The sequence below is a fragment of the Lissotriton vulgaris genome, chromosome 11 (assembly GCF_964263255.1).
Source record: "Lissotriton vulgaris chromosome 11, aLisVul1.2, whole genome shotgun sequence".
Classification (NCBI taxonomy): domain Eukaryota; kingdom Metazoa; phylum Chordata; class Amphibia; order Caudata; family Salamandridae; genus Lissotriton; species Lissotriton vulgaris.
This window is the reverse complement of record NC_141699.1, coordinates 329,561,671-329,584,199: the sequence shown is the minus strand read 5'-3', so window position 1 is coordinate 329,584,199 and position 22,529 is coordinate 329,561,671. Positions and strand designations below refer to the sequence as shown.

General features: G+C 40.1%; 1 protein-coding gene across 1 annotated transcript in view; it reads right to left on the bottom strand.

The window, feature by feature from the left end:
- Positions 1-942: 942 nt before the first annotated feature.
- The window catches only part of LOC147679715 (phosphatidylethanolamine-binding protein 1-like), a 97,966-nt gene continuing 76,379 nt past the window's right edge, over positions 943-22,529 (bottom strand). Inside the window, exon 4 of the mRNA XM_086943284.1 lies at positions 943-3,011. Within this exon, the coding sequence (XP_086799410.1) occupies positions 2,794-3,011 (218 nt within the window). The 3' untranslated portion in view covers positions 943-2,793. The remainder of the gene's footprint in view (positions 3,012-22,529) is intronic.

The following is a 22,529-nucleotide window of genomic DNA, read 5'->3' as shown; positions in this document are numbered from 1 at the left end:
CTAATGACATCTTGGCAGCTGATGACACACTGAAACGTGGGGGCATATTATCAAGGAATGGGTATAAAATTATCGCCGCTTTAGCGGCAGGAAACGGCCGGTAAAGCGGCGATAATGGGCTTGATAATATGCCCTTGAGAATTCCAATAGAAGCCCATGTTCTGGGCAGCCCATGTCCATGTTCAGAATTCATTGGGCCTTGCAGCAGAGAGGGTATAGTTTTAACATGACAATTTAGGAAAGGAAATACCACATTAGAACCTGAATAAATCAGATGAACTGCAAAAAACCCTTCGAATGCAGAAAAAAATTAGAGGCACAAAGATAAGTAATGGAAAAAACTCTACTATGAAAACATTCCACTTTAAAAACTTTAAAAAATCAAAAACTGGCAAAGTTACATTTCTGACAGAATGCGCAGAAAAAATGATCTTCCCTGCACAGTTGCCTTTACCAAATCCTATGTCACTAACAAACACTAACAGTACGCGTCCAGGAATGATCCTTTGCTTGATGTCTGTATGGGGTTTGTGAACTATTGTGACACCATTATCTAGATGGCCCCTTTAAATTGTTGTCGCTCTGTTGAAACCTGAAGACGGGTTTTTGATCTAACGTCCACTGGGTAAGCTTGTGACTAAGATATATTCCGACCAGGAGAAAAAAAGGAAAACAAAAATCGTTACTCTTGGAACTGAAGTACCTTGAAGGCAGTCTGAACAGCAAAGCATTTATTCGAATGTGCTGTGTCTTTCAATTACTAAACCCGTCTATAGAATGCATTTTAATTTCTTACATTTTGAGCCGGAAATCTGCATATTATATTTGTTATAATATACAGGAGAATTTCAAACTGTAAAAGTCTCTTTTTTTCCCACTGAACTTGTTGAATATGAAATACTATTGAGATGCAAGAAAATAAAAGGTCAGCCCACAGCAGAGTTCATCTTTCGTTTTTATTAAAATAGGACAGACATAATGTTTGTTACAGATCGTTTGAAAAGCTATATAAAAAACTCAAAGTAAATGAGAGGCAAGCGACACACATTTGTTGAAGTGAGATATAGGTTATGCTAAAGCTATGGTAGGCAAGCCTACTAAAAAAGGACAGTAAGTCACACTATAATGAGCATTTTCTGATTTAAAGAAGGGCTATTCTCTGTTTCCGCAAAGTAATTTGATGTATTCAGGCAGTCCCTTGATTACATAGTGTTGTATAACACTGCACACTGTGTCTGTTTTGGAAGGCGAGGGACTCGTTACCTTTTTCATCTGGGAGACACAAAACACACTTTGGGCTACTGACTGAGTGTCAGAGTGATGTGGTAATATTGGCAAAGTGAGTGAAGTAGTTAAAGGTAATGGAAGCTACTTGAGAGTGAAAAGATTACAAATGTTTACATTAAGATTATGGTAAACCTAAGGTAAGGGAACTTTTATAAGGACTGTCTGAGATTCTTAAGATTTTAGTAGCAAGATGTGTATTTTGTGAATACTTGCTTATGGGCTTTGACCTGAAGTGGACACGCTTAAAACACATAACACTTGAGGGTGAAAGTGCACTGAACTCCTGATCAATCTTTCTCCCAAGAACTTTATAAAATGTTGTTCTTCAAAAGCATTTTGAAAGCCTATTTCCGCCACTGTGTCCGTTGTTGATGTGCCTACTTCAAACAACACTGACAAGAGAGCCTCTATGTCTTGGGTCCCGTCCTCCACATCACCCAGCACATTGGTCAAAAGAGAGTAGGCTCCAGAACCCACTGCCAAAGGGTCGAAATACTGTTTTGCTCTAAAATATTGATTGCAGGACAATTTGAACCCCTTGCGTGCTCGTGACGGAACCGTTCCGTCACAAGCCTCTGGTGGGCTGTGCTGGTGACGGAACGGTTCCGTCACAGCCAGCTCGCCGCGCCTGTGCAGCGCGAATTCCGCGCCTGGGCTGTGCAAATTCCGCGCCTGTGCTGAGCGCTCTATTAGGCGGGCGGGGCTGTGACGGAACCGTTCCGTCACAAGCACAGCCCACCCGAGGCTTGTGACAGAGCGTTCCCGTCATGTGTACGGGAGCGCCGCGCGGCCCCCCTCCCCCTTAGCACTGCGGCGGAATAGCCGCCGCAGCTAAGGGGTTAAAAGCCTGCACAGTTCAAGAGACAACTTTTGATTTGAAGAATACATTATTTAATCCAATTGTTTTGCTGTTAAAATGTCTCCTAAAGGAAATTTTACTAGTTCCATCAAATTCCCACCCGCCGAAGTGATACAAATTCTAGAAGCTTTAGTGGCCTCAAATCGGTTCTGAAGTTCCCAAAAGTAAACACCTCATCTGTTTTCAAATCCTCCGAAAGGCAACATGTGTCACACTTCAAAATACCCCTAGAAAATCCTCCTCAAAGTACATTGATTTGGCCAAAACGTTGCAGAATTCTCTGGTCGGCATGATGTCTTAATAAAATCAACATGTCAAATTTATACAAGAAGCCTGAATTTGACCAAACTGATAAGCATGTTAATATTCCACTATCCCTTTACCCCGCTCAAACAAGTTTGAAGTCCAAGATTTACCTTAGAATGGAATCTTTCGTAGCATTTCAGTTTCTCTACAATGGCTATTTTGCTCTTCTTATTTTTTGGGGGTTAAAATAAAACGAGGCAAAAATTCTAGAGAACCTACTTTCTATACTTGCTAGACAGAACCTCCAAATCTGACAAAAAAGGATGGGTAGATTGATAAATTTGTGAGTCTCACTACACATGTCTAGGTATAGCCTTAATGTTTAAAGAAGAAAATATAAACTATTTTGCTCCTAATTGTCCATACAACTCTGGCACATAGTCGTCGTATTGAGCCTGGAAACAAGTACCAGCAACAGGGGCTCCAAGATTGTACTTTTTACGGAAGGTTGATGTACAGAATTTGGCACGGTGGTCAACAGAGCGGTTTCCAAGGACAGGCTCTTCACACTTGATTGGGCCGTGCTGCTCGTACACCACCCACACATATCGGTGAAGACCTAGGGGAAAGAAAATAAGCATTATAACCAAAATGGCAAAAGTCTTGGACCAAATAAGAGGACAACAACAGACATGAGGGCTGCAATTGATACGGGTCGCAACAGACCTACTTCTATGAATTGTACATTCTGTCACTAATTATTGTCATTTGACATGTTATCAGTGATGTCATAAATGGTGCCATAGAGCATGCCATGAGTGATGTAATATGTGAGGTCCTAAACAGGGGATGGCGGAGGTGCAAGTTATTGTTCGCTCAACTAACTATAACTGGTGAATTTGTGTGTTTTTTTTTTTTTAGTTCAAAACATTATTGTTGTCATTGACATATTCACCCAACTATAATGTTCATTTAACCTTTGCTTTTTCTAGTGAATTTCTATTCTTTTCTTTTTTTTTAACATGAAGTAATATTTTATTACAACATGTAAAGCCAACCACCAGCCGCGCACGGCACAGGAAGCCAACCCTACACTGCACACTGCTTTGGCTGTGCATAGCAGGGGGTTGGCCACAGAGTCTGGTCTAGGGCCAAGCCCTGTGGCCAATCCCCCCACCCCTCCGAGCCAGCACCATTGCTTACTACTAAAGTGGAAGGGGTGGGCCAAATGAGCGGAGCTTTTAGGTGATTTGGCGCCTTTGCATACTCAGCAGCAATTAAAAGGAAGATTCATGGACTCTGCTTTCAGACGAGGAGATGGCAAGAAAGAACCCAGTTGTCTTGGACAGTCACTACATAAAAGATGGTGCTCCAATAAATCAATGATGCATTCACCTCCATCAAGCCTTCCATATTTATTTTCTATGTGCAATTGTAAAGAAAACACAATGTCCATCAGCCTGGAAATGGTTGAACACTGTTGCATACTACTAATGTGGAAGGGGTGAGGCCAAGCGGGTGGAGCTTGTAGGTGAATTGGTGCCTTTGCAAACTTCGCAGCAATTAAAAGGGCTAATATTAGCCCCTGAGCCTTATTAGGCGCGGGGCACCCCAACCCCCACGGCCTTCTTTTTAAAAAGGTGGGTGCCCCAGTGCCCACCCAGGGCACTCACCATGCAGACCTTAGAGGCCGTGGGGGACCCACCCATAGGGCCTAGGGAGGCAGGGTATCTCTACCCTGCCACCTTATATCACTTTTTATTTTATTACTTCAAGACAGGGGATTAAGCCCCTGAATCTTGTAATGGCTGTAACAAATGTTGGAAGCCAATCAGATCACCTGCTCCCGCTGGAGTCTGACTCCTGCAGGAAAGAGATGGCCCAAAGGGAAACAAAGCACCCTGGGCCAGTCAGAGCACTCAAAGTTTAAATTGGTGCTCCTACAAGACTCTCTCGAACTCTTGTGGACCCAACAGTCCGGATATACAATTATATTTTAACCTTAATATCGTCAAATAACTACTGAATGGATTTACACAAAATCACAAAGAGCACAATCCGCTAACCAAGATCTATCTTCCTGCCAAATGTGGTGTATTTCTGTTTAGCAGTTTTGGCTGTAGCCCTGGCAAAATAAATGTATAAGTGTATGGAAAAAGCACAGGGATTTTGAATTTTGGGACCCTCTCTTTTTTTCTCAGCCTTTACTTGATATATATATGAGCAAAGGCTTACCTTGAAAAAGTTCCAGGCGGAACGAAACATGTCGGACATAAGCCACAAGCTGCTTGTTTTAACCTCATTAAAAAGCTACTGAAACGAGGCTTCCAGGTGTGACCAACTGTTTTTTCCTCCGGGATGAAACCCTGTTTTAATACGTATCGGCGTGGTTCAGCCGAATGGACTCACACCGCCACAAGAGCGCCAGCTTTCTCCCGCCTTGAGCCACCTTGCAGAATCGGAAAAACCGAAGAAGGGAGAGGGGCGCCACCGAGGACTGGATCTCGGCATTGGAGAGGTGTCAGTCTTGATGCAGACTGACCCGAGGAAGCCGGTCATTTTACCGAGGTACTTGAAGCAAGCGTCGCCAGAACAGCAGCGCAGTGCTCAACCCACTGGAGGGTTTTTAAATGAATCACAGGCTCTTCAAAGCACTGTCCGACCTCTCGTGTCAAAAAACAATTAACTGTCAATAACAACACTGAGGGAGACACGAAACCGAATAAAACAACTTGTGAAGAACTCGGACGATGTAATGCAGGGTCTGCAACCGGAGCACGACCACAAGTACCACAATGCATTTTTCACAGGAAGTGATTCCGCTAATGAATGCCACTGGAGGCAAATAAAATGACATTGAAAATCGATCTGTGGTGTGACGCTGAGCAAAGGCTTACCTTGAAAAAGTTCCAGGCGGAACGAAACATGTCGGACATAAGCCACAAGCTGCTTGTTTTAACCTCATTAAAAAGCTACTGAAACGAGGCTTCCAGGTGTGACCAACTGTTTTTTCCTCCGGGATGAAACCCTGTTTTAATACGTATCGGCGTGGTTCAGCCGAATGGACTCACACCGCCACAAGAGCGCCAGCTTTCTCCCGCCTTGAGCCACCTTGCAGAATCGGAAAAACCGAAGAAGGGAGAAGGGCGCCACCGAGGACTGGATCTCTGCATTGGAGAGGTGTCAGTCTTGATGCAGACTGACCCGAGGAAGCCGGTCATTTTACCGAGGTACTTGAAGCAAGCGTCGCCAGAACAGCAGCGCAGTGCTCAACCCACTGGAGGGTTTTTAAATGAATCACAGGCTCTTCAAAGCACTGTCCGACCTCTCGTGTCAAAAAACAATTAACTGTCAATAACAACACTGAGGGAGACACGAAACCGAATAAAACAACTTGTGAAGAACTCGGACGATGTAATGCAGGGTCTGCAACCGGAGCACGACCACAAGTACCACAATGCATTTTTCACAGGAAGTGATTCCGCTAATGAATGCCACTGGAGGCAAATAAAATGACATTGAAAATTGATCTGTGGTGTGACGCTGAGCAAAGGCTTACCTTGAAAAAGTTCCAGGCGGAACGAAACATGTCGGACATAAGCCACAAGCTGCTTGTTTTAACCTCATTAAAAAGCTACTGAAACGAGGCTTCCAGGTGTGACCAACTGTTTTTTCCTCCGGGATGAAACCCTGTTTTAATATATTTATTTATATATATATATATATATCTGAGAAAAAGGGGTGTCCCAAAACACGTTTTCCCCATGCAATTTCTTATAGGACCTTTAGCCGCAGCTACAGCCCGAACAGCTGAACGGAATTACACCAAATTTGGTAAAGAGGTAGCCCTTGGTTCAGACTCGTGCCTTTTGCTTATTTGGTGTAAATCCGTTCAGTAGTTCCTGAAAAAATGACAGTTAAAAGCATTTATAGATCTATGGGCTCTGAGGGTCCGCGTACCCTAAGCACACCCTGCCATGCACGAGTTGTATTTTAATTGGCTGTCAACACTCCAAATCAGGAAGTGTTGGCAGCCATCTTGTGCCTCGGTTCTACGCCGAGGCACAAATGCCGCAAAATGCGAAAAGGGGGCAGGGTATACACACCCTGACCCCTAGGCCTGTTCAGGGGGTTTACAAACAAAAGGAGCTCAAGGGGGAAAAGAAGGAGGAAGCTGCCCCCGACTCAATCAGTATTCAGCAATAAATGCCTGCTCAGGGGGTCCCACAAGGACCACAAGGCCCCCATTTTTTCTTATTTTAAAAATCGCTGGATGTGCATAGGATCCGTGCATCCTGCTGCTGGAAAAAAAAACCGAAGCACAGGCTCCCGCACTTTAAAGGTTATTAGCCCCCCGGGGGGGGGGGGGGGGCAAATCCTGGGGACATTTAAAAAAAATAGTGTGGGAGTGGTCCCAATCCCCCCCACACTGCCCCGGGGATCTTTCTGCTACGCAGTTCTGTGTCGATTACTGGATGTACTACGAATTCCGATTTACTCACCTGTTATCAGGAGAGACCTCAATGCAGCATCTTTGAGCCCAGTACTGATCCTGAAAAGTAATTCTAACCATACTTACCAGTAACTTGTATTTCCTTCCATAGGAATCCATTGTCTGGTTTTCATCAGAAAAGTTTCTAAGGGTCTATTTTCACAAACTACAAATATTCCTTAAAAATCGCCTGTATGACTTAAACACATTCTTTCAACTGTTTACAGGAGATGCACCAGTGCTGGATTCAGGATCCACCACTGAGTAAGAAAAAGTAACGATTACACTACTTACTTTCTAAGTGAATTTCCTCCCATAGGATAACATTGGTGATTCTATGTGAAAAAGTTTCTAAGTGTCAACTTTTAAAATACAATAATATTCTTAAAAATCACTACTGTAACCAAAACGCTTTTACTCATCTGTTTACAGGAGATGTCCCAGGACTGAATCTAGGATCCGGTCCTGTGGTTAGAAAAGTAATCCATAAAGTAACTAATTGCATTTAACTAGAATTCCCATTCAGCTCAATGTTGCATTGTGTTTGAAATTGTGTTGCCCATTGCAACAACTCTGACTACTGTACTTAAAACTCTATTGCCTATTTGCAAAGTATTTAAACTAAAGTAATTCATTCTGAGAAAGTATATTTTGTAATGTAATGTATAATGTAATTACAATGTAATTTAAAAAATAAAATATCTAAAAATGAATAGCTTAAAAACATTTTGTAAATCGGTATCAAAAAAATAAATATAAGAATTAATACATTTAAAAATTGTCATTTACAAAACCTTTGAAATTCACTGGAAAAAACCATAGGTTTCAGACATGTTATAGTTAGGAATTAGAATTTAAAATCCTTTGAAATTCACTGAAAAAACCATAGGTTTCAGACAGGTTATAGTTAAGAATTAACACAAGGTATGAGGATGACCGCAGCAATCCGATGTGGTTATGGTGTTCAATAGGTGGAACCAAAGTCTGTATCTTATAGGTACACCGGGTGTTCACCTCATGGATCCTGAGGTGATAGTAACCAATTGATTGCGAAAATCTTACAGAGAGTAAGAATAACCCGGGGCACTCTTGGGCACAATGTGTGCAGTGTATAAGTAAATACGAGTAATCCAAGGTAGAGTATATAGTTTACTCAATGCATGTAGCAAGTTTTTTCATAATTGTCCAATATTCCATCATATTAACATCATATGGTGAAATTATAGAAGCTTATCCATCATTAGTTGTCCATAGTAGATATATAAATCACTATTCCACAAATTGTCAAATCCCCGATGCATTTCGCACTGAAAAGCGCTTCTTCAGGGGGTCTAGAAAGGTAAAATGTACATATTTGTAACGATACTAGATCACAGGAGCCAGAAATACAAAGAAATAAATGAGATAAAAGTAATAGTCGTACCTAGAGTCGGAACGTAACTAGTGCAGAAGTGCATGTTCAAGATAAGAATAAGGACAGGAATCATGAGTGCCAATAACACGAAAAGAGTGAGTAATGGAACAGTGTCTAAAGATACTAGTGCCGTTTAAAGAGCGGGTACACATGTAAAGAATGAATAAAGTGCGAGATTAATGAGAGCGTGCAAGCCTAAAGGGTAGTGATAGTAGAAGGGGGATGCATGGTTGAATAATACTCATAGGGAAAAAAGGTGGTCATAACATAGAAACCAATAGCCGTAATTTAGACAATAGCCAAAATACAAACAAAAAGTCCCAGTGAATTAGCCAAACTCGGTGCCCAGCCGGCAAAAGTGCAAAGCGAGTGCGTCTAACGCGAACTGAACAAATTCTCACCGTTAACTGTGGGAAGAAGAAGCATCGGTAAAACCGTGTAGCGGAGAAAGCCAGGTCCCGGCTGTCTGTGAACCCGGAAGACGCCGCGCATGCGTGGTGCATAGGTATATTCCCAAAGGAAGATGAGCATAGAAAAAAGACTTTCCGTGTGTGAACCGTTATGTGCATTGCAGAAGTAAACAGCATGTGATGCCCCCAAAAATTGTAGATAAAGATATAACCAGAAAGTTGGAATATGTAATTGCATGGGTGTGAGATAGAAAGTAGAAAAAATAAAAAAAATGGAAAATGAGGAAAGAAGTGAGAAGATACATAATACATAGACCATAAAGTGATCAAATCAAAGGTCTAGAGTATAACAAAAAATAGGAAAAAGGTGGAACGTTACGTACATAAGTGGCAATATACAAAATTATCATTAGATAAAAAAAGGGGTGAGAACAATCTGAGGTAATAAGGAGAAAAGGCGAAACTAGATAGTCAAAAACCATATTGGTCACAGCAGTAAGAGAGATCATAAAACACGAACTGGATAAAGTGTACAATTGTCAGAAATTCACAAGTGACAACTAAATTCTAGTCTTTCATTTAAACCTTTTGGCTGTGTAGCCTGCAAGCGATATATCCAATATAGTTCGCGTTGAAGAAGATGTTTGTTATTGTCTTTATGAGGCTTTTTTTCTATTGTTTCCAAGATTAGGAACCGAATTTGACTGGGGTTATGTGACTGTTGTATGAAGTGTGCAGCAATGTTTGACTTCAAATTTTTTGTGCGGATATTACTCCGATGTTCATTCAACCTTACTTTAATTTTTCGCTCAGTTTTGCCCACATACGGTAAACCGCATGGGCATTTGATCAAGTATACTACATTGCTTGTGTCGCAAGTAGCTTTAACTTGAAGGTTGATGGGAGTTCCTTGGGTTGGGTGGGTCATTTTGGATCCAAGTATTATGCTATTGCAGTGGCTGCAGTTATGACATGGAATAGTTCCCTTAAACATGGTGTTGGTTACAATTGTAGGTTGTTTGATTAGAGCTTGTATGGTCTTGGTACGTTGGTATGCAAAAATAGGGGGCCTCTCAAAGATATGGTTGAAGTCCATTTCGGATTGTAGTAGTGTCCAGTGTTTGCAAATAACCTCTTTGATTCGGCGAGAATGAGTGGAGTATTTGGATACAAAGACAGGTCGAGTATCTTGATGCTGAACTTTGCATGTGGGTTTTAGTAGATCTTCACGATTTTTGAGTTTTGCTCTATCTTCAGCACTGAGTGTGATAGTTTTAGGATAACCACGCTGGTGGAACTTGTCAATAATTTTGGAACTGTTTTCTTTGTACAACTCTTCTGTCGATGCAATGCGTTTGGCTCTTAGTAGTTGAGAGTATGGTAAATGACGCTTAAGGCTGGGTTGGTGAAAACTTTTGTGATGCAAGTAATTATTGCGGTCTGTTGCTTTGGTGTAGATTGAGGTTGTGAATCGGTTGTCACATACTTTAATGAGTACATCCAGGAACGAAATTTCCGTCTTGCTTATTGTGTGAGTGAATTGAATCCGTTCATTCACTGTATTAAGTTCATTGATTGCAGACAGAAGTTGGACCTCGTTTCCCTGCCAAACGAGGAAAATGTCGTCGATATATCGAAAGTAGGTATGCAAGAAAGGTTGCCATAGAGAATTTTGCAGGATGTGTTGTTTTTCAAATGCATACATGAAAAGGTTAGCATACGCTGGAGCAGCACAGTTGCCCATAGCTACTCCAGATAGTTGAAGGTAATATTGATTGTCAATGGTTTTGAAATAGCTGTGGTGTAGAATAAATTGCATCAACTCCATTATGAAAACCTGAAGTTCCAAGGGTTTGTATGTTTGCACTAAGGCTGTCTCCAATGCTTCCAACCCCAAATTGTGGGGAAATGAGGTGTACAACACGTTAACGTCGATAGTGCACAAGATGATGGTATGGTCAGTGGGAATCTCAATGTTTTGTAGTTTGTTCAAAAAGTCTTTGGTGTCTTGAATGTACGTACTCATACCCTTGACACTGGCTTGTAGATGTTTGTCGATATAGGCTCCAGTAGGTGCATGTATAGAATTGGTGGTACTGACAATGGGTCTGAATGGCGGTTGTCTCAAGGTTTTGTGAATCTTAGGTACAAGATAAATATATGGTACCTGTGGGTAGTTTTTGATAAGGAATCTTCTGTCTCTGTCAGTGATAATGTTGGAGGACACTGCTGTGTTCACGATTATGGTAAGTGTTTCTTTGAAAGTGGTTGTGGAATCAGAATTCATCAACATGTATAAGTCAGAATTTTGTAGGTGTTCTTTAAGGCAATTAAGGTAGTATATGGAGTCCAATACTACGATAGCTCCACCTTTGTCCGCTTTACAAATCGTGAGTGACTGATTGTTGGCAAGTTATCTAAGAGCGTGCCTTTCTTGAATCGTTAGATTGCTCTGATTGTTTTTTCTAGTACTGAAAAGCGTGTGTAAGTCTTCTTGAACCGCACGTTCAAATACATCAAGGACCTTATGGCTGATAGGAGCCATAAAATTGGTGGGAGGACGTAAACCCATCAGGGTGTCTTTGTTATCAGTGTTTTGTGGTACACATATATTGTCGAAAAAATGTCTCAAGCGTAGTGTTCTCATGAATTTATAGAACGATATAGAAATATCTAGTTCATTAGTTTGATAGGTGAGGACAAAGTTCATACCTTTCTGTAAGACTTGTTCTTGTGCCTGAGTTAAAGGTATTTGCGAGATGTTGACCACTAAATTTTGTGGCTTCTGGTCGATTTGGCTGGTGGAAGCAATTTGTCTCTGTTGTTTACATCTCCTCGATCGTCTATTAGTTCGGGGCCTACCTCTAAAAAAGGCTCCGCGGTGGTGGTAGTTTGAGAGTTATTTCTTGATTCGGTAGTACTTTTAGAAGTAGTAGGTTGTTCTGATGTTCTACTATCTGAGGGTACAGGTTGTTGCCTTGGTCTGCCTCGTGGAGGCATTGTGCGGGTAGAATCTTCTGAAGACGATGTTTCGCCATCTGTTGATCTATTCGGTTGATTACGATTTTGTCTTCTAGTCGCATAAATTTCGGCCCAGTTATAGACTTCACCTAGCTTGTAGTCAACAGTGTCGCGTTTGAATTTTCTTAGTTTTCTTTCAATAATTTCCTTTATGTATTTATCTAATTGAATGTCGATGTCCTCTAATGTACTTGCCAATTCTTCTGATGTCATTTTTTGACTTAATTCATGTTTTAGTTGTTTGACCTCGTTTTCAAGTTCTTCTAAGAGTTTGGATAGCTCTTCGACTATTAAAAGGATAAGGTCAAGTGAACACTTGTTTAGTATTCCATACCATTTTTCCGTAAAACGTGGATTGTTTTTGCATAATGTTGATTTTAGAGGGATTCGCAAACCTCTGGGCATGCGCTGGACACGATGATATCTAATAAGTGTCGAGGCATGAAGTCTCTGATTGATCTCTCGTTTGGCTGTGAATAGTAGTTGACGAATGTTAGCTTGCGCTGAACCGGTACTTGAAGCAATATAGTCTGGCTCTTGGATCAATGAGTATATCCTGTCGGTATCGTTGGTGGTGAATTCAAAAGCATCTGCCTTGTTGTTGGTCAAGTTTGCAATGTCTGCGTATGACATGGTTGTAGAATTGTTGTGGGTGCAAATGCGGTGTGAGCCAGAGGGAAATAACGCAAGGTATGAGGATGACCGCAGCACTCCGATGTGGTTATGGTGTTCAATAGTTGGAACCAAAGTCTGTATCTTATAGGTACACCAGGTGTTCACCTGCTGGATCCTGAGGTGCTAGTAACCAATTGATTGCGAAAATCTTACAGAGAGTAAGAATAACCCGGGGCACTCTTAGGCACAATGTGTGCAGTGTATAAGTAAATACGAGTAATCCAAGGTAGAGTATATAGTTTACTAAATGCATGTAGCAATTTTTTTCATAATTGTCCAATATTCCATAATATTAACATCATATGATGAAATTATAGAAGCTTATCCATCATTAGTTGTCCATAGTAGATCTATAAATCACTATTCCACAAATTGTCAAATCCCCGATGCATTTCGCGCTGAAAAGCGCTTCTTCAGGGGGTCTAGAAAGGTAAAAGGTACATATTTGTAACGATACTAGATCAAAGGAGCCAGAAATACAAAGAAATAAATGAGATGCAAGTAATAGTCGTACCTAGAGTCGGAACGTAACTAGTGCAGAAGTGCATGTTCAAGATAAGAATAAGGACAGGAATCATGAGTGCCAATAACACGAAAAGAGTGAGTGATGGAACAGTGTCTAAAGATACTAGTGCCGATTAAAGAGCGCGTACACATATAAAGAATGAATAAAGTGCGCGATTAATGAGAGCGTGCAAGCCTAAAGGGTAGTGATAGTAGAAGGGTGATGCATGGTTGAATAATACTCATAGGGAAAAAAGGTGGTCATAAAGAAGAAACCAATAGCCGTAATATAGACAATAGCCAAAATACAAACAAAAAGTCCCAGTGAATTAGCCAAACTCGGTGTTCAGCCGGCAAAAGTGCAAAGCGAGTGCGTTTAACGCGAACTGAACAAATTCTCACCCGTTAACTGTGGGAAGAAGAAGCATCGGTAAAACCGTGTAGCGGAGAAAGCCAGGTCCCGGCTGTCCGTGAACCCGGAAGACGCCGCGCATGCGTGGTGCATAGGTATATTCCCAAAGGAAGATGAGCATAGAAAAAAGACTTTCCGTATGTGAACTGTTATGTGCATTGCAGAAGTAAACAGCGTGTGATGCCCCCAAAAATTGTAGATAAAGATATAACCAGAAAGTTGGAATATGTAATTGCATGGGTGTGAGATAGAAAGTAGAAAAAATGAAAAAAATGGAAAATGAGGAAATAAGTGAGAAGTGAGGAGTGAGAAGATACATAATACATAGACCATAAAGTGATCAAATCAAAGGTCTAGAGTATAACAAAAAATAGGAAAAAGGTGGAACGTTGCGTACATAAGTGGCAATATACAAAATTGTCATTAGATAAAAAAATAATAAGGAGAAAAGGCGAAACTAGATAGTCAAAAACCATATTGGTCACAGCAGTAAGAGAGATCAAAAAACACGAACTGGATAAAGTGTACAATTGTCAGAAATTCACAAGTGACAACTAAATTCTAGTCTTTCATTTAAACCTTTTGGCTGTGTAGCCTGCAAGCGATATATCCAATATAGTTCGCGTTGAAGAAGATGTTTGTTATTGTCTTTATGAGGCTTTTTTTCTATTGTTTCCAAGATTAGGAACCAAATTTGACTGGGGTTATGTGACTGTTGTATGAAGTGTGCAGCAATGTTTGACTTCAAATTTTTTGTGCGGATATTACTCCGATGTTCATTCAACCTTACTTTAATTTTTTCGCTCAGTTTTGCCCACATACGGTAAACCGCATGGGCATTTGATCATGTATACTACATTGCTTGTGTCGCAAGTAGCATTAACTTGAAGGTTGATGGGAGTTCCTTGGGTTGGGTGGGTCATTTTGGATCCAAGTATTATGTTATTGCAGTGGCAGCAGTTATGACACGGAATAGTTCCCTTAAACATGGTGTTGGTTACAATTGTAGGTTGTTTGATTAGAGCTTGTATGGTCTTGGTACGTTGGTATGCAAAAATAGGGGGCCTCTCAAAGATCTGGTTGAAGTCCATTTCTGATTGTAGTAGTGTCCAGTGTTTGCAAATAACCTCTTTGATTCGGCAAGAATGAGTGGAGTATTTGGATACAAAGACAGGTCGAGTATCTTGATGCTGAACTTTGCATGTGGGTTTTAGTAGATCTTCACGATTTTTGAGTTTCGCTCTATCTTCAGCACTGAGTGTGATAGTTTTAGGATAACCACGCTGGTGGAACTTGTCAATAATTTTGGAACTGTTTTCTTTGTACAACTCTTCTGTCGATGCAATGCGCTTGGCTCTTAGTAGTTGAGAGTATGGTAAATGACGCTTAAGGCTGGGTTGGTGAAAACTTTTGTGATGCAAGTAATTATTGCGGTCTGTTGCTTTGGTGTAGATTGAGGTTGTGAATCGGTTGTCACATACTTTAATGAGTACATCCAGGAACGAAATTTCCGTCTTGCTTATTGTGTGAGTGAATTGAATCCGTTCATTCACTGTATTAAGTTCATTGATTGCAGACAGAAGTTGGACCTCGTTGCCCTGCCAAACGAGGAAAATGTCGTCGATATATCGAAAGTAGGTATGCAATAAAGGTTGCCCCTGGTCATATATTCCTCACTATATTCATACACATGGTTTTTCCATCCCACATGTTATTACACCTCTCCAGGGGACTTCTATATATATTTTCTGTTAGCATTCTGGTTTGCTAAAGAGAGCGTATACTCTGTTTTGCACTGTATGGCCATTTTTACCTATTCGCCGATTTATATAAATGTTGCATCTCTTGCATTGTTTTCATCCTTGTCAACCATGTATATGTATATGTGGTTCTGTTTTAGCTGAGTTTAATATTTACCTGAGGATTTTCTTTCGTTTGTTGGTACTATATAGCATTCAGGAAATAGGACCCACATGGTCTCTTTCATAGACTCTTGGCGTCGCGCGTATCTTTTTCTCTTGCTCGCCGTACAGAGTATTTTTACTCTTGCTGTTGTAGTTTGCTAATTTTGTCCGGGCTTGGCTCCACCCCGTTTTTCCACCATGAGCATGATCCTGTGACTAACCTTCAGTCATTTAAACTCTTGGTGTGCACCACTCCGGTTTAGAACGTCTACGGCGCTGCAAATTTTCATGCCCAGCAGCCCATTTGAATGTTAAATGTCGTATACTTGTAAAGCGCACAGCTGCCCCAGCAAAGGGGCGTCCGGGCGCTATATACCGCTGGTGAACCCATCCTGGCTTTCCCTGTGAGATGGTCCCTCCTGGGCATCTCCAAGGTGAAGACAAGCATCCCCAGCCCTGATGGGGCCGTTAGTAGAGATTAAGCAAGCTATTGCCCAGAGTTGCTGAGTGGGACCCATGGTTGGAGTAGGCCCCGAGGCGAGAATTATCGAGTCTGCTGACCATGGCCCAAGACCCTGCAGCGAGTCGGGAATCGAACCCTGGTCCCGGGTCGACCTCTGCTTTCGGGTCTGTCGCCTCCAACCAGTGAGCCACACCACTTGTTTATTCGTGCGACACGCCTAACCCGGTAAGCGTTTCTGTGAGCAACTTTTGCCATGTGCGTTTTTAGCTCAGCATCCTTTGCACTTTGTAACATCTTGATACCATTCAAGCTTGTTGTATATTGCTCACCACATGATTAATAAGATAAGCTGCATCATATTCGGCGCAACCTATTTTTGGATCTCAATATACTGGTACTTCAATCTATGCTGGTATTTCACGCTTTGTAACATCGCGGTTGCCTGTCTTTTCCTCTTTGCACCTCTTACTTGTTTAAACGCTGTAAATAAACCATGGTTATCGCACTGAGTGCTTTTTTTATTACTTCTAGATATTCATTTGCATTTCTCTATTGTTTCAGTTTTAGTACATCGAGTTCCATAAGTCCTGTTTGCGCCTTGCCCTCCATCATATTCTTTATTTAAGGGTACGTATTCAAAGAGCCTGTAACCTTCTTGGCTGTTTCATCTTTTCCGAGCAGATTTTGCAGCTCGCTCGCTGTAATTATCACGTATAATCATACCTCTTGCTTATCTCTCTGATTTTTACAGCATTGAATCTTTCAACTTTATTGGGTCGCGCATAGCTATATCGGGCTTGAGATAGATTGATACATCAATATGTAACTGTCTATTTTTATGCTTTTATACCTGTAGAATATCATGCACCCTTCGTATATTGGGTTCCTTTTTTAGGCTAACATATTTCTACATTTGTTGGTCTCTTTGATCTCTACAGAGCCACTTATCATCTTCCCTCTACTGTGAATATATCCTTCTACACCATTGTACCTTTTTGGCTCACTGGACTGGCATTGTTTCAAGGACCTCATTTTCTCCAATTCCTTTTTCATTGTGGAATCCAGTAAAGTAAGTATAATTTTTCCCCCTCCTTGTCCTTTCTCTTCATGATTGCATTTTTCTTCTATAGTTGAGGGATAAGAGAATTTTTAGGACCATTATGTAGTCCTTGCCAAATTTGTGTATCTTTCTTTTTTTATTTAGATAGAATTCTCTTATTTTTACGGAAGATCATCTTGTTTTATGTACTTTTCCTTGGAGAAGTCACTACATTATGTGCTAAGAATAGTTTTTCATCTTTGGTTTGTTATTTCTTATCTTGTACCTTTGATCTGTAATGTATGTTACAGTGTTGTTTCCTTTGCTTTTCCTTACAGGGCTGTATTTTTAACATGTATGTTTAGGCCATTATTTCTTGATTTGTTTCTTTTTTGGCTCGCCTCTTTCATTAGAAAGTGAATGTGAGAATTTGTATCAGTGATTTTACCCTTCAAGTTCCCCTATTTCATCATTACTGCATGAATCTGTAACACAACAGTGACACATTTTGAATAAATTATATTTGATTTCCTTATACATATTGTTATCCCTTTTCAGAGCACAGCTTTCTGTGGTGAAACTTTCTGTCGCAACGTGGGTTGAGTCAGTCGTACACCTGGTACAACTAAAAGACCTGACAATTCATCTAAACAAAATTATCATTGTCTTGTCGTCATTATATATCGTATATCATCCATATCACTTTTTTTGTAACAAATTAATTATGATATTTAACTCTGTGTGGATGTTTGAGGTTATATGGTATTAAGTGAAAGTGGCAAGAATGTTGTGCGCCTGTGAGAGTCTCTGTAGCTAAGGTTTGTCATTTCTGTTCTCCAATGTATTTATATGTTTTTGTATAATATATCCAATAATTAACTAATATAAAAAAAATCAATAAATATTTTGTATTTTTCTAATATATTTTTGCTTTGAGTGTCACTGTTGCGTTTCCCTTAATTAGGTTATAGGATTTGCTAATGTTTTTGAAGTAGCCCTAGAAATTTTACATAATTGAAACCGTGTTTGACTGCACAAAAAGACATAGGGAGTCATTACGATGTTGGTTGGGAAAAAGTTTGACCGGCACTACAGTGGGAATGGTACCGCCCAACTATTAGTCAGGGGTTCCACCCACAATATTAGAATGTAACCACCCTACGGGAGGTCGGAAACAAACATTTATCTATTGCAGCTTGGGCAGCGACCGGAAAAGGGCTGCAGCACAAGCTGCAATAGAAAAATGTATGTTTTCCAACATCCCTGCACCATGTGGAAGGCACAATGCAGTGCCTGCCACATGGTACAGGGCTGTTTAGGTGGTCCCCCCAGGCCCCATGGAGGAGTGCCAGAGAGCCCTTCTAGGGGCCCCCAAAGCCACTTTTCTCCTGCCCTTTCATGGCGGGCGGACTGCCATGAAAGGGCATACGGAAAGATGGATCATAATTCCCATGGTGGTGCCTGAGAAGTCACCGTCTCCATAGTGTGGAATGCGATCCAACCGACCACCTAATGGGCTCATGGAGCCCGTCAGAAGCTGTCTGTCGGTCCCTGCACCTATGCAGTCCGACCGACAGCATCGTCATGCAGCGGCCTGACCGTTGCCTTAGGTGTTGATGGGACCAACACCGACATGCCGTCAGTATCGGTCCCACAGACATCATAATAACCCCCATTGTTTAAACATATTTCCAACATTTGCAGCAGCATTTGAGGATGTTTAAATGCATCAACATTTCTTTGTTTCAAGAAATGTGCAGATGTTTGTAAGCCCATTGTATGTTGAATGGAGGTATACAATGCTACTACATCAATTGTTAAGAGAAGGTACTCTGTTCCAAGATCTATTATTTTATATTATCAATAAGTCACTTGTATCTTTTAATATAGGCACTCTAAGTTCTCACTATAGGGGATAAATATTGGGCCACATATATTGATATTTGTTCATATAGTGAGTTGCATGCAGATGGGTTTACCTGGGGGCGGGGGCAGTCCAGTGCTTATGGATTTTTGGCAAGGAAAAATGTGTTGGTATCAATGGATGTGTGACCATGTGATACTAATATTAATCATTACTGATTAGATCCTCTCCTAGTTATGCTTTCAAAATGGGGTTGTACTTCTGTGATCATCTTATTTATAGGATTATGTTCCAAATTTGTGTAGCTGCCCTTTTCACTTAATTGTCACATTTTATATAGTCTTCAGTGTGGACTATTACCACATTGGCCCACTTATAGGCGGGTTTAATGATGGTTAATATTTCCCATGAGGTTCTTAAAGGCCAATCTCTCCTTCATGCTTACATTTTCTGATGTTCCTGGTTGACGTTGGTTTTTCAAATTCTTTAGATCCACAATAACAAGGTCATGGGACCCATCTATTTTATTGCCTGGGGAGAGTGGTGCACAGAAGTTAAAGTTGGGCTTTAGTTCACTAGGTCGATGTGTGTTCGTTTTGATTGCCAGTTCATTGAAAATATCCAATTCTATCATATCTTCTTCCTTCTTGTCATGCAATAGGTCAAAGACATTTTTCAAATCAGAAATTTGTTCAATTGAATGTCCATAGAGTCATTATTATATGATCTTTGTTTGGTGTGTGTTGATGTTCTGTTTCATGGCATAAACTTTTTTAGTCGTAGTTAAAATGGGTTTCTGGGTAAAATGTTAGTCATATTTGGTCCATTGTTGTTTCCGATTTTCAAGAAGATATTATTTTCTTCCAACTGACTCTTCTGGTTTTTATCTTTCTTTTGAATGACCACTTTGTCTGCCTCATCCATGACGTCTCCCTTTTGGAGCCTTTTTTCTCCAAATTGATTATTCTCATTTCCTCTAAAAAAGTGGACTTTGTTGTTGGTATTGATTAAGAGGTACTTTCCCCTTCGCTAAGTTCCTCATCGGATTCAATTATTTCCTCTGTTGAATGTTTAGAAATTGTTTGTTCAAAATCATATTTTTATGTTAAATAATCAAAATGCTTGCAAAAGTTAAAATTGACCCTTCATTAGAGTCTTTCTTATACCTTATAAGTTTGTGATGCTTACGTTCTTGAATCACTTCCACATGTTCATCTAATCTGTTTTCCATCTCCTTCCACCACATTATGAAGTCTTCTTGTTTGGAATTAGTTTTAATCTGAACTTCAATCATTTCAATTGAGTAGTTTGTTTCTTCTAGATCACTTTTTGCATATTTGATTACATTTGGTATCATATTCTTTGAACAATTCATGTTCATTTCTCCCCATTCTTGTAACCTCACATCAGAATGGTTTGACATGATGAAAATTCTTAATCCCCTGGTAACTCGCTCAAGTACTATACATTTTTCTAAGGCGATGATGTTCCAACTTTTGCTGATTTCTTTTTTGTACAGTCTTTCCAATTGCATAAAGGTTTGTTTAAATGACATTGTTATGGTACCTGGTTGGGCATTGTTTATATTAGCAGTTGTAGATTGTGAACACACTCCTGTGAAGATTTAATTTGCCTTCATGTTCCTTTTGGCTACCCTAGCCTCAATAATTCAATCAATGTGCTGTTTCAATACATAAAAATGATCTATTCTCACACATGCTTGTATCTAATCGAAATTGCTGCAATTAATCTCTAATGCACTCTGTGGCCCAACTTAAATCATTATTTCTGATTCTTGTTAGAGCTAGTGGTGAATATTTACAAAGGGTGCTTGGACATCAACAATTTTTACATTCCTATATGATATATTATGATTCTTACTCCAGGGAGTCTACCATCCAGGTGGGACCTTGCAATGCTGTCTTTTTGACACTCGAACCCTAGGTATGTCATAGAGGACTCCACACTATTTGCCAATAATATCTCTTAGTTATCTTGGTACTCTTGTTATAGGTGGGATTAGTTGGGTGACATTTGTTTCTCATATCAATCAATGTGACTGAACCTGATTCCAAATAGATGTTTGTGTTGCACAACTGATGGAAGAAAGCTATAACATTATAATTCCGATTTTACGAGATGTGCAGATGCAAGTTTCTACTGTATACTGTGAGTGATGTTTGCTTCACGCAGTTTTCTATAAGTAAACACCTGTTGTAACGGTTAAAAAGGTACTAGGAAAGTTGAGCTCTTGTGTTCACAGCACCTGCTGTTGACACAATGTTGCCTGGTAACTAATTGAGAGTGTTTGGGAGAAGCGTGTTCTAAAGTAATCAAACATTACCACATTCTAGTAATCCGTGGGATTCACAGCACTTCAAAGTGCAATTGCAAGGTACAGGATGTATGATGTATAGATCACATAAAAACTAATGAGATAAAAAAATACTCAAAGATTGCTCAATTTTATTTAGCTTGTTCACTTTGTTTATCTTTGTTATATTTTTTATACTTTTTCACGCTTATATTTCAAATAATTTTAGATGCAACTACGGATCCCAGGTTGCCACATTATGGTTAATATAGGTAGATAGTATAAAAACAATCTGGAGGAAGGGAAGTACTCAACACAAGAACAAGACCAAGAAGGTCAAAACCTGATGGTGAAATTGAGGAAAGCCAATAAAAGTCTATAATACTTGCTCCCTAGAGTGCAGCGATTTGTTTGCACTTGGAAGAAAAATTATAGGGAAGGATTGGTCTTCCTTCCTTGCCGGCACCAGCTGACAGCATTTGCCCGGCAATTATATCTAGACCACATTGTTACATTAAATAAATATATATGTATATATATATATTCACTGAAAAAACCATAGGTTTCACACACGTCATAGTTAGGAATTAGCATTTAAAAAACCTTTGAAATTCACTGAAAAAAACATAGGTTTCAGCCACGTTATAGTTAGGAATTAGCATTTAAGAAACCTTTGAAATTCACTGAAAAAACCATAGGTTTCACACCAGTTATAGTTAGCTGTTCATTTTACTCATACAAAACCTTTGAAATTCCCCCGTTATAGTAAGTTCAGCTAACTATAACTCGCGCGCCCGCAATGCACTGCGTATGATGTCACATATTACATCACTCATGACATGGTCAGTGACATCACTGATGACCTCATCCAGTGGATGTGTGCCTTTCTGAAAAATAATTTTTTTTATATATGTATATCTAAAGGTCGATGGAAGAATAAATGGGCAAGTAAGTGTCTAAATGGATGACTTTTTAAAAAAAATTGATTGTATAACTGACTGATTAATTGTATCTCAGTGAATACATGGGTTAGTGAGTAATGTTTAAATATGTAAATATCTGTATCAGTCTCACACATTTTTTGAATAAGTGGCTGCATGGGTTGGTGAGTAGCTACATGAGTGTCTATATACCTTATTAGTTGGTTTTTTGAGTATCATTATGAGTGTCTGAGTGTTCATATGGTTTGGTGGGGGATATTACTTAGCACATAGATGCATTAATGAGTGACTCACTGTTTATATGTGTTTTGAAGACAGCATGTGTGCAGGACTGTATGGGTGGATGAGTGTGTGTATAGGTGTGTTAGTGAGTGAATGACCAACCAACAAAATAATAAGCTGGAATGCGGAAGGCTTGCTTGATAAAATCAATAACCCAATGTGGCGATCCATGGCATTAAATCACGGTAATATATGCGTTCAAGAAACCTGGGCCACCACGGAGCTTCACATTATGGGTTACAAGACATTTTTCACTCCAGCTACCCCCAGCCAAAGTGGCAGACACAAGGGGGGTTTGTGCACTTAAATTTCAACCACTATGGGACTCCCAAATGTTAAGTTCTCCTCTGATGAATATTATCAAATCATAGTCACATCTTGGGGACATTTACAAAATATGGT